Source organism: Bactrocera oleae, chromosome 5, assembly GCF_042242935.1.
Source record: "Bactrocera oleae isolate idBacOlea1 chromosome 5, idBacOlea1, whole genome shotgun sequence".
Lineage (NCBI taxonomy): Eukaryota > Metazoa > Arthropoda > Insecta > Diptera > Tephritidae > Bactrocera > Bactrocera oleae.
In genome coordinates, this window is record NC_091539.1 from 6,663,411 (window position 1) to 6,675,748 (window position 12,338).

The 12,338-nt window shown below is 28.7% G+C and overlaps 1 protein-coding gene across 14 annotated transcripts in view; it reads right to left on the reverse strand.

The window, feature by feature from the left end:
• LOC106615088 (uncharacterized protein CG43867) overlaps positions 1-12,338 on the reverse strand; it is a 266,508-nt gene that overhangs the window by 52,168 nt on the left and 202,002 nt on the right. The window contains exon 1 of one of the 14 annotated variants that reach the window (XM_036376976.2): positions 26-930. The exons of the other annotated variants lie outside the window; for them this stretch is intronic. Within the exon in view, the coding sequence (XP_036232869.2) occupies positions 26-46 (21 nt within the window). The 5' untranslated portion in view covers positions 47-930. Of the gene's footprint in view, positions 1-25; positions 931-12,338 lie in introns of those variants that run through there. 14 annotated transcript variants of the gene reach the window in all.

A 12,338-nucleotide genomic window follows, 5' to 3' on the forward strand; every position in this document is an offset into this window, starting at 1 on the left:
AGCAGCTATTAAAGCAAACACCCACCTTCTTCCTGTAGTTGTCCATTCATAAAATGTTTTTTTGCTCTTTTGCCTCTAGTTCATATCCAGCACAATTGTTGTTGTGGAACGTAATTATGAGCGAGCGTGCCTGTGTGTGGATGCTATTGAGCGCGTTGACTGCTTGCCTCGTATTACGTTACTTTGCTGTTGTTGTGTTTGCCTCTTGCTCGTGCCACAGCGGCCACGGCTTTACTATCTTCGTTGTTTTTGTTGTTGCTATTGCTATTGCTTTTTCTTGAGTGGGGCGGTGGAATGCGCCTAACTGTAGGGCTTCATTATGCACAGCCAAGTGTTGCACGCATTTTTTCGCACGCGTGTTTTTCCATAATTTTTACACAACTCGGCGAAATGTTAACAAATATTCTTTGCACGCGTGGCGTGTAGCGCATTTTCAGGCGCTCATTTGGCGTTTTTTTCGTAGCGAAAAATGTAATTTTTTTCAATAATTTTCACTAGCGCACTTTTGAGTACTCATACTTAATCACTTTGACGTTTCGTCTACACTTTTTTCTATTTCTCTCTTCTTCTACCTCTTCTTGCATTCATTTATCGGCTTTTGACGTTTGTATTGACTTTCTGGCTGGCAATGCTTCGTAGCTTTGTTGTTCAAGCGCGTGCGCGATGCTTTCACATATTTTGTTATCTACTTTTTGGCGTGCGAGCCAAACATAATCGAAAAATTAATTTATGCTTAGTTATTTGTATTTTTTTTTTGAATTATCATTTGGATGGCATAAAATGTATGACCGCTCGTAGTTTGGCAGCTGTGCAGCTGACTGTGACAGTAGAACAAGGCTGATATGTTATGACTGATATATGTATGTATGTATATGTATCTTGTTACACGAGTGATTGTCAATAATTTTTGGTTTTTTATGGTGATATGATTTCGATTTCGAAAATCCGTTGTGTTTGTTTTTAATTTTAATTACCTTGATAATTATAATATTAATCGGCATTCATCAATAATTTAGTATTTTATAAGATTCGAAAAAGAATAGAACTTACTTCAAAATTTTGTATAAAAGTGGAAGAGTAAAAATTTAATTGTAAAATATTTAACTGTAAAATATTAAAAAAAAATATATATTTTTTTAAATTTACTGAATTTGTATAAGAATTTGAAGCTAAAATCCAAATTGACAAAAACAAAAAACAATAAATTTAAAATTACAGGAAAAAAATGTTATTTAAAAAATCATGTAAAAAATTAAGATAAGACAAATTTACCTCAAGGTATTAATAGAATTTTTTTACTTTTTTGTAAATTTTTTTTACATCAAAGTATTTAATTAAATTTTTTAAATTTTTTTTATTTTGGGAAAATTTACTGCAAAAAAATTTAATAAACTTTTAATAAATAAAATTTAATAAAAATTTAAAAAAATTATTTAAATATATAGAAAAAATTATTATCTACAAATTTACTTCAAAGTATGTATTACATTTTTTTACTTCAAAATGTTTTAATTTTTTTACTGCAGTAAAGTTTAAGGCAAAAAAATTTGGTACAATTAAAAAAAAAATTTATAAAAATTTAAAAAGTATTTAAATATGCAGGAAAAATTTTACCTACATACAAATTTAGCTTAAAGTATGTAATTAAAGTTCTTACTTATAAAGTTAAAGTGTTTTTTACTTTAGAAAAGTTTACTGCAAAAATATTTAATAAACTTTTAAAAAATATAATTTAATAAAAATTTAAATTTTTTTTAAATATTATAATAAAAATTATTATAAAATTTACATCAAAATAAGTAAATATATGTTTTTTCTCAAATAAGTTTTAATTTTTTTTACTTATAAAAAAGTACTCTAAAACATTTTAATTAATTTAAAATAAGTTTAATTAATTAAAATTTTTTTTTTTTTGTATTAATTTGTTAAATTAGACTTTGAACGTGTAATAACAGTGGAAAAATACATATTATGAAAAACATTCAGCTGATGAAAAAAATTGCGAACCTCAAATTTCTAATAATATTCATAATTTTGTATTTAAAATTTGTTTTTATTTTTTAAATTATTATTTTTATATTTTAAAAGTTATTTGAAAAGTTTTATTTGCCACAAAAACCCCTAAAAAGCAGTTAATAAATAGTTTTTTTTAGAAAAAGTTTTTTAGCCGAAAAAAGTGGTGTGTGAAAATAATTTCAATTAAAAGCAGTTTAAATTACAATAATAAAATTTTTAGGGGGAAAAATGGAAAAAATAAAACTTTTTTTTTAAATTTTATCTGAAATTTAATATAAATTTTTTATGTTTATTACAGTAGGTTTTATTTTTTTATTATTTATTGATTATTATTTTATTGATTTATTTCTTTTTTTTGAATTTTATCTCAAATTTAATTTAAACTTTTTGTTATACTTAAATTAATTTTAAATATATAGTTTTTTAAATTTTGGCAAACATTTTTATTATATTAGTTTTTTATCTTTTTATAACAATTTGACTTGGCATTTTAATATTGATTGAATTCATTTTAAGTACTTTTTTATGATATTTTAAATTAACATATATTTTTTGTTTTATAATTTTTAATAAAAGTTGTTTTTAGTCACTTTTCGCTAATTTTTTCGATAATTTATTTTTTTTTGAGCGTCGTTTTGTTTGTAGCGTTTGTATTGATTTCGAATTTTTCATTTATTATATTGTTTTTTTTTTTTAATTAAATTTTGAATTTACTAATTTTTTAATATTTTTTTTAATATAGGTTGGTTTTACGCACTTTACATTTATTTTGTCTTATTATTTTTGTTTTAAATAAAATTTTTAATTTACCATTTCTTAAAGTTTTGTTAAAATACAAATTATTTTAATGCACTTTTCTTATTTCACTTATTTTTTTGAGTACAGTAGAGGCGTGTTGAGACTATTCAAAATTTTTATAATTTATTTTATTTTATTTGAATTTTATAATTTTTTTATTTTATTTTAGTTTACATATATCTTATTCTACATTATTTTATATTTATCAATTGTTTTATTTTTATTAATAGAGTAAAATAAAAGTTAAAAGTAAGTTCTAATTTAGTATTTTTTTTATATTTTAATTTATTTCATTATTTATCTTTTATTAAATTTTATATTGTTAGTAATTTTTTTTATTTTATATATTTTTTATTTTATTCTATAATATTTGTTTATTTTAATATTTAAAATTACTTTGTTTTATTGAACGTTGTTATGAGGTTTAGAATAACTTTTTTTATACAATTTTTCGCTTTAATTTCTAAAATTGTTTTTAAAAATTTCTGAGTTACCCAAAATTTTTCCGAAAATTCCAGCAGCAAACTGACACAATTACCAGCCAACGCAGCCAGAAAGTCAATAGAGCCATGGCAAACTAAAAAGCTACAATAATAATAACAATAGCGCAAACGAAAGGGGAAAGATAACATAAGCAACAAAAACACAAACACTACAAGCACGAAATGTGTCAGCTGTCAATGACATGTGTCAGTGCGGTCAGTGCATTGCTGCCTGGCAAATTGATGTGTGATTTGCTTTCATTAGTTTGGTATTTATTTTTTCTTTGCAGCAGAAGCGCATAATACGTAAATTTGTCAAATTTCAAATTGAAGTTAAAAAATTAAAAAAAAAATTAAATTTCATAATTCTTTTTTGTTTGTTGCAATTGCAGCGCATGAAAGGGTTGCAATTTCTGTTTTATGCTTATAACTGCCTGCCTGCATTTGCTGGCTCTCGCGGTGGCACGCTCTTCTTCTTCTTCTTTGTTTTCCCCCTCATAAGTTTGCTCTCAGCCATTGCATTGCGTATGCTTTATTTGTTTGTGTGTGCGTATATTTTTTATTTCTTTTCGCAATGCTTTGTGGCCCCTCTGGCCAGGCTGTGGCAGCCTAACTGTCAGTCTTGGCATTGTTTGTTGTTATTATTGCGTTTGTCTGAAATTCTTGTGGTGTCAGTTGTTTGTTTGCTGGCTTTCTAGCGCTCAACTGTATGTGTGTGTTTGTTTGTGCGCTCACTTTGAGGGGTTGAAAGTGGGTTGGCGCTGGCAGGAGTGTGTGTGTCTGTTGAGTACGTTAAAGTTTTAGCAGAATTCCTTTTCAATTCGATAAGTTTAGGGAATTTTGTTGTGTTATTTATTCAAACTTTAAGTGATTTACAATTTTTTATACGCTAAATCACACTGTTATACAAAAAAGTTTTATTTGGGAAATGTAAAAAAAATAAAAAAAATTTGTATATTAAATATATTTTTATAAATTTTTTTTTTTGCACGACTTTAGAATATGCCTTTTTTACAACTCAAAATGCCAACACAAAGTTTTTTCATGCAAACTTTTTAACTTTTTTAACCACTATTTTGCTCTTGTTCTGCTTCAGCCAAAATTCACTATTGTTATTTGTAGACATTTTTTCACTTATACAAATTCCACACTTCCATTCACAAGTTCACTTCGATTTTTTTCCATTTTTTGCCATACCTTCACACATTTTTTCTTCTTATTTGCGCATTTCATGTAATTTTAGCACATTTTACGTTTACCGTTATAATTATTTCCACTTTTTTAATACAAAAAAATATTAAACGAAAAATTATAAAACACAGCACAAACAGTTTTTCACGTTCACGTCTTTGCAATTTAGTATTTTATAGTTATTTGTCGCTGTCGCTGTCGCTGCCTTCCATCGCCCCGATAAAGTACGAGCCTTCGGCGTCTATTGCAAGCAAAAAATAACGAGCGTCAATGCTTTTGCTTGTGGTAGTTACTCATTGCGTGTATTTCACCTTTGCTTTCTTTCAAGCTTCTTTCATATTGTTGTTGTTGTTTATTGTTTAAATACACATGCCACATATGAGCGTAAAAAGCGTAACGACGGAGCGCAAGTGAGCGGAGAGCACAGTGTGTCAATTGAGATTAAATGTAGCTTAACATTTTTGGTGAAAAAAAACATTTTTTTGAAGTTTCTCCATAAATTAACAGGAAACCTTAAATTTATTAACACCGAGTTCTTTTGCAGAAACATGGTTCCAGTTAAATTTGTAATTTGATGTCACACAGAGTAGATATTTCAAACTACTGTGTACCATTAAACATTTGAAAGCCGATTTCCTAACTAAAAAGCTTCTTTGAGTGCCCGAACCAATCTTCCTAATGTTGTAAGTTGAATTTAGAGGGACTGGAAAGCAGGGTTGATTTTGTAGCACTTTTCAATACTACATATTTTAGGACTTATTATTTCAACTGTTTTCTTAAATAAAACTATTTAGAAACAAAGTATAAAAAATTAAGTTTTTAAATTTATTTTTTCACAGGGAAAAGTCTCTATAAAATGAAATTTGTATAAATATATTCTTGAAATTTTTATTCCAAATTTAAGCGAAAATTTCTGATTAACAAAGTTTTTTTACTTTATACATATTTAAAGATTTTTATTTAAAATTTCTAATATAATTTTTTTTGAAAGTTTTAGATTACTGAACATTTTTCTTCAAAATTTGCAATTTGAATTCTTTGTATAAAAAAAACATATTTTATTTTTTAAAGGACCTAAGAAAAAAAACTTTGGAATTCAGAAGAGTATAAGTCTAACAAGATCACTTTATTCATCTCAAGTGGAATACTACATTTGAAGAGTTAGTTCTGCAGCAGCTGAGTAGTTTCAAAACAAAACACCCTGAATTAATAAAATCGCGGTAGATTCAGAATTATTACTCTGCATTACTAAGAGGTTTGTCAAACAAGCGATGGGCTTTTGAACGGTTTGTAAACATCGAACACATAATCGACTAAAGCTGTTAGGAAACTGGTACAAAATGGCGCGAAATAAAGGAGACAGGCATGATTTCTAAAAGTAATTACTAATTTGTTTAAGGTCTTTCACCACTAGTTGCGCAAAAAATCGGCTCTAATACAATTTTTATTGACTTTAGTAATATTGCATTTTGTAGGCTTGATAAATATATATTTTTGCCAAATAAAATATTTTTTAAAATATATTATACCATATAACATATTTTTTTTAGGCATAACAATTTTGATAAATATATTTGGTTGCAAAATAAGGTATTTTTTAAATATGTCATACCATATTTAATGGTATACCATTTTTATTTTTATATATATATATTTTGTTTTAGACACAACAGTTTTGATGGCATAACATATCTTTTAAACATATCTTTTGTTTTTAGGCAGAATTGGTAGCTAGTTTTTCAATGTCTACCATTTTTAATGGCTTTACTTAAATAGCATTTCTCAGGCTTGATAAATATGTACATAACAAAATAAGAATTTGGTTTTTTAAATATGTCATAGCATTTTATAGGTCATACCATTTCTTATGGTATACCACGTAACGGCATAACATACTCTCTTTACATGAATGTAAACATATTTTTTGATGTATCTTTTATTTTTAACAACATTTAATAATTTAATTGTCATACCCTTTTTTATTGCTTAGTTTTTTTATATGCAACACTCTTTCTTTTCAGCGATACAAAAATAATAATTGTTATTTATATAAATAATTTTTTTTAGTGCATATGCCATCACCTCTCAACCACTGTCTGCTACTCAGCAGTGTTGTTATAGTTACGTACACAAGCCAATTGCTCTGCTTTGAGTCTACGACCATCACATCCTTGCAAGCAGACAAGTAGTCACTACACTTCTTCCGCTCTGCTTGCTTTTCGTGTCAATTGCAATTGATATTACGCTTTTTACTCTCCACTTTCTTCACACTACTTTCTACAGCGCGTACATTTTATTCACCTCTACCATGATTTTTCAACACAGCTGTTTCACATGTTCATATGATGGCTTGAACTTTATTCAAATAATCGCATATTCTTGCATCCACTGTTCTTAACTGTTTTTGTCCGCAGTTCTTAGGTAAATTTTCAATATTATAATTTCAATTTGCTTGTCCCTCATTATTATGGTAATTCTTACGCTACAGTTATACTCATACATCGGCAGTTTGTGTGGAATTCAACCCTAAAAGTCGCTAATTGCTACTGACATTTGCGTGTATGAATTGAGATTGTGTGTGAGAATTCCGCATGTTGTGCGCTCTTTTGGATTGAAAGTTGGAAAATAATAAAGAAAGGAGTTGAGTGTCACCCTTAACCTATAAGGAGCTAGTCCATGCAACAAAAAGGGAAATTTGCTCACGCAACTGGATGTGTGTTAGGCAGGCATTGCCAATGTGAATAATATTTGACAGAAAATTGTATGTTTAGAGGTTATGTGTACACAACTCTTTAAAGTAACATCTTAATGAATCCAGAACCGTATTATAGCTATTTACAATACATGAGGATTAAAATATATCGGTGAATACTTTCAGTTTTTAATTTGTTAATGTTTCTGAGCTTGATGAAGTTTTAAGTCACAGAAGAAACTTTACTGATCTCTGGGTTCGAGACGTACGTCTTAAAAATATCTACTTGACATCAAAAAACGAAGCGATCCAACTAATTTGCAGGAGCCTTCTTAATTTGAGCCTCATACAGAAGAAGACAGATTTAGATTGTACTTATTAAACAAGTTGTTCTAAAGAGGAAGTTCCCAGCGTTTCTGAAACTATTTCGAAATATCTACTTCTATTTAGCAGTCTAGCTATCATAACATAGTTTGAAATCTACTGTCAGTTTAGGTATCCCAACTTCGTTGATAGAAAAGAGTTTGAAGAAAACCAATAAGAAAAATCAGAATCCTTCTATAACTTTGGGACGTATTTTGAAATATCTACTTCCACAGCAGTCTAGCTAGCATTATCTAACATGAAATCTACTATTAAGTTATGTATCCCGACTTCATTGAAGCACAAGAGTTTGAGAAAAACAGAATCTTTCTAGAACTCAAGACAAACTTGCCTGTTGTGGTAAAAATGTTTAGCTTATCGTCTGCGAGCTTTCAACGTTTCGTAGCCTTCCTGACAATATTTAAAATCTCTGGTGACCCTGAATATTTAATATAATATGCAATTAAATAAAAAATTTAAGTTACTATTTCGAACTCCACCTCCTTAAGTCCTCTTCCACTGCCCTCATGCCTTCACCGCCACCCACACAGAGACTCATCACTTGAGACAACAAAGTATCAGCTGCTAATGCCAGAAACTTTGCCGCGTCGCACATTTTAGTGAAGTTCGCTATTTTGTAAAATGTTGCAGTCATCGAGAGTTGTAATGACTTGAGGCGCTTTCTAAAGTGGCTCACAAAAGCTGTCAGAAGTTTCGAAAACACTTACGAACACAAATCGACCATGCAAATGCATAGAAAATGACGAGGAAAGTTGTAATCGTGTGATATTTGCTTCGGCAATGCAGCGCTAACGTCGGTGAAAGCGAAAACGAAATGCATTGGAAAAGTTTGTAAAGTACGGTGAATCGATTTGGTAGGGAGATGAGGGTATAATGGAAAGCGAATCATTTGATGCATTAGAGAGTTTAGTTAGATATTCCTTTCAGTGTGGCTAAAGGCATTACCAAGAGTAAAAATGTGCCAACATTTTGAACTAAGCGGAGAGTTTCTCGGATCATGATAGACAGAAAACTCCTTTCAATGTTGTATTCTTGGATCACGGTAGATCGAACGCTCGTTTTTGGATTGTGGACTAACTGAATACTAATTATTTTAAGGTAATTATGCAATAAGAGTAGAAACTTTCAAAAAAAATCCGCTAAAATCCATCTAGGTGTTAAGGAAACCGTGGAAATTCTTGCATTTTTAGTAAATATCAGATGTTCCACTGCGTGGGTCTGGGACCTTCAAAAACTTTTTACCGCTGAATTCTATCAAGTTTTAGCGGTAATACATTCAAGACCATAGGAAACTTGGTTCGATCTGGTTTGCATAAGGTTTTCTTCTTTTCACCGCATGAGCTTCTAGTTGGCTCGTAAAACGGTTTCTTTGGGCGTTGATCCTTATTGATTGGTTGGAAACTTAAGGCCATCTCAATAAAAGTCACTCTGAGCTGCTTTCGATTTAATCTCTAGGTTCAAATAACTCAAAAACATGTATGAATATTCAACCGCCGATTGAGTTACCAGAAGCCTTGAAGTAAGATGCGGCTATATATTCGAAATCGTATCAAAAATAATATTTATTAAAGTAATGATTACGTAGAGCAAAAAATCATTACCTACTTATCTTACCCTCATACTTATTTATTAACTGAGGCTTATCTTAGATTTTAACTTATAAATGGCTCTAAATTTTGCAATTTAATAAATATGACGCCATGATGTTAACGGTAACTTTTATCTAACGGTACTTTTTAATTTTTCTTTCAAGTCATCAAATTGTGGAGATCGTTTAAATTACTCGCTTAATTACCGGTCTCAGAGTAAAGAAATGTATTGCGATGGATAATGATGCTCAGCAGTGGAGAGAGCAAAAACAGCACATTTAAAATATGAACAAAAGAAACAAAGAGAATCAAAATTCAAGGGACTCCTTTATAGAAATGTAGGGAGTGCAAATAAAGTCTAAGAACTTTAATGACTTCAGGAAATGTATAGAATGAGAGACAATAAAAGAAAAGCAATTACGAAGGATTAAAAGCGAAAACTATTGGAAATGGGAAGGTGAAGTTGAAAGAACAAATAAGTAAAAAGAAAACACTGTTGCTAGCGGAAATAAAGCGAGTAATCCTAATAGAGAAAAAGGTTTTTGTAGAAAAAATGTCGAAGAAAATCGTAAGAATTCTTGGCTAACAAGAAAATGGCATAATTAGACAAAAAAACATGTAGAAACTGAAATAAAAAGCAAGAGAGATGAAAGGAAAATAACATCTTTCCATAAAAACATACAACGAAGGTGGCAGCGAAAACATGATGCGCAATTATAGACAAGCAAAAGATAGAATTGCCCGACAGGTAACGGTTATTTACTTACGGACAACACAAATACCTCGAAGCAATTGTGAAGCAAGTTAAAAGTGTGAGTGCAACAGGCAATTATGAAAATGGGCCCTTAACAGCACAATGACTTTATGCGGTATTTTTGTTTGTTACGAAGAAAAAGACGTGAAACAAGCAAAATTTAATAAACCGTCGAACTAATTAAAAAGACGCGATATGCCAAAGAGTCTTATATACTTATATACATACAATATATACATATACGAGTATACAATATCTACCTTTATGCTATTATAATATATTATATAAACATAAGCAGTGTAAGAGTACAACCGTTATTCTAGCATATACACACAAATATTGAAACCGTTTGATCAAAGAGACATCGCTCAGAGCTTACAGCAATAAATTAATTTCGGTTCACTCCGAAAAGTATGCAACAATTTAGACAGTCAGTCAATCAAGTGGGAGAGTAACCAAGGCGACAGTAGAAAATGCAAATAATTAATTATGGATGTATTTTTGGATATGTCAAAGCAGAATTTGCAATTTAATGAATCTTTAAAAGAAGATTCAAATGAGGGGAAAGAAAAGTAAATGGTGATGGGAGGATACAAAAACATTATATTTCCTTTTTTAATTTCGACAAGTTAAAAAATACTTTGTTTTCTTAAAAAAACTAGTTTAGAATTTAACAGCTATATGAGAAAATTACAAGGAAAACTAAAATAGCGTTGCCAGTTTGTATTTAAACTGTAAAAGTTAAACATATGAATTATTAAAAAGAAAAAAACAAAACTTGAGTGATTTAATATTTGGTTTAAGTCTTTGAATAATGGAAGTAACAGTTATAGGGTTGCCAACTAGCAGGTAAATTAAAAAAATGAAAATAAAATTGTGTTTCGAAATTGAAGAAAGCATCTCCTGTGTAAAGAACAGAGTTACCATGCAGTGAAAAATATGAAAAAATTAAAAAAATAAAAACAAAAAATTTAATAAAAAAATTAAAAAATATATACTTCTGGCAACTTCATAAGTAATGAAAATATTAATTGTGTTTTGAAATTGAAGATAGCATCTCCTGTGAAAAGAACAGAGTTACCATGCAGTAAAAAATACGAAAAAATTAAAAAAATAAAAACAAAAAATTCAATAAAAAAATTAAAAATATATACTTCTGGCAACTTCATAAGTAATGAAAATAAAAACTAAAATACGGCCATCACTTATACCAAAAAATAAAACAAGTTCATAAAAATAAAAGTTAAAAATACATACTTCTGGCAACATCATATGTAATAAATATAAAAATTTTATTAAAACCATCACTTTGTAAAGAATTGCGTTAAAACAAAATAAAAAATAAATGTACTTTTGGCAACTCCATAATTTCATTTTAATAAAATTTCTTACCGTTTTTCGTGGATTTTGACATTATTTAGCAGAGCTGCCATATACTTTGTATTTTTGTAAATTGTATTTTTTTATTTCACTGCAGTATGTATATAATTAGTTTTAGCTTGCAAAAGAACTTTTTGCCATTTATAGAAAAAAAAATTAATCTGGGCTTGCCATATATACAGAAAGTTGCATTTGATTGTAATAATAATAGTTATTTATTTTTATTAGAAAAATTATTAATCGATTAACATTATTAAAATTTTTTTTAGTATTCTAGCCACTTTTATGAACGGGTTGCCATATGAATTCAAAAAGCGAAATAAAATTTAAGAGTTTTTCATAGCTTTGCTACATATAATTCGACCAAAAATGCGAATATTGCGTACTAAACTTAAGAAAATATTCAGCAGAGTTGCTTGTTGATTGTAATTTTTTTAAGGATTTGTTAGCGTTCGAAAATTAAAAAAATATTTAGCAGTGTTGCCATGGATTATAATTTTATTAAATTTTTTTTAAACTTTGCTACTAAAATGTTTGCTAGAAAAGCGAATTTAGCGTACTAAAGTTAACAAAATATTCAGCAGTGTTGCCATGGATTATAATTTTTTGAATTTTTTTTAAGACGTTGCTACCTTAATTTTTGCAAGAAATGCGAATATAATGTAGCAAAATTAAAAAATATATATATTCAGCAGGGTTGCCATTTATTATTAATTTTTCTATTTTTTAATATACTTGTTTTAATGCCTGCCTGTAATGAAATTCATAATATATATTCGTTCTACAAAACTGTTACACCCGTCACGCCAATTATTTATGTATTGTTATACCGTCTATTTAAAAAAATATGCTGGATTGCCATGTATTTTTTTTTGGTATTTAATATATAAATATATCAATTTTTCTATCGATGTCTATGAGGTCAGTCTGTTACATAATTCATAGTATTATTTTTCGCTCCAAAAATTTTTCACTCGATACGCATATTCTTTCTTCATTTTAATGCTGTTTATCCTAAGTCTCAGGGGAGCATTTTACTGCATATCATGCTG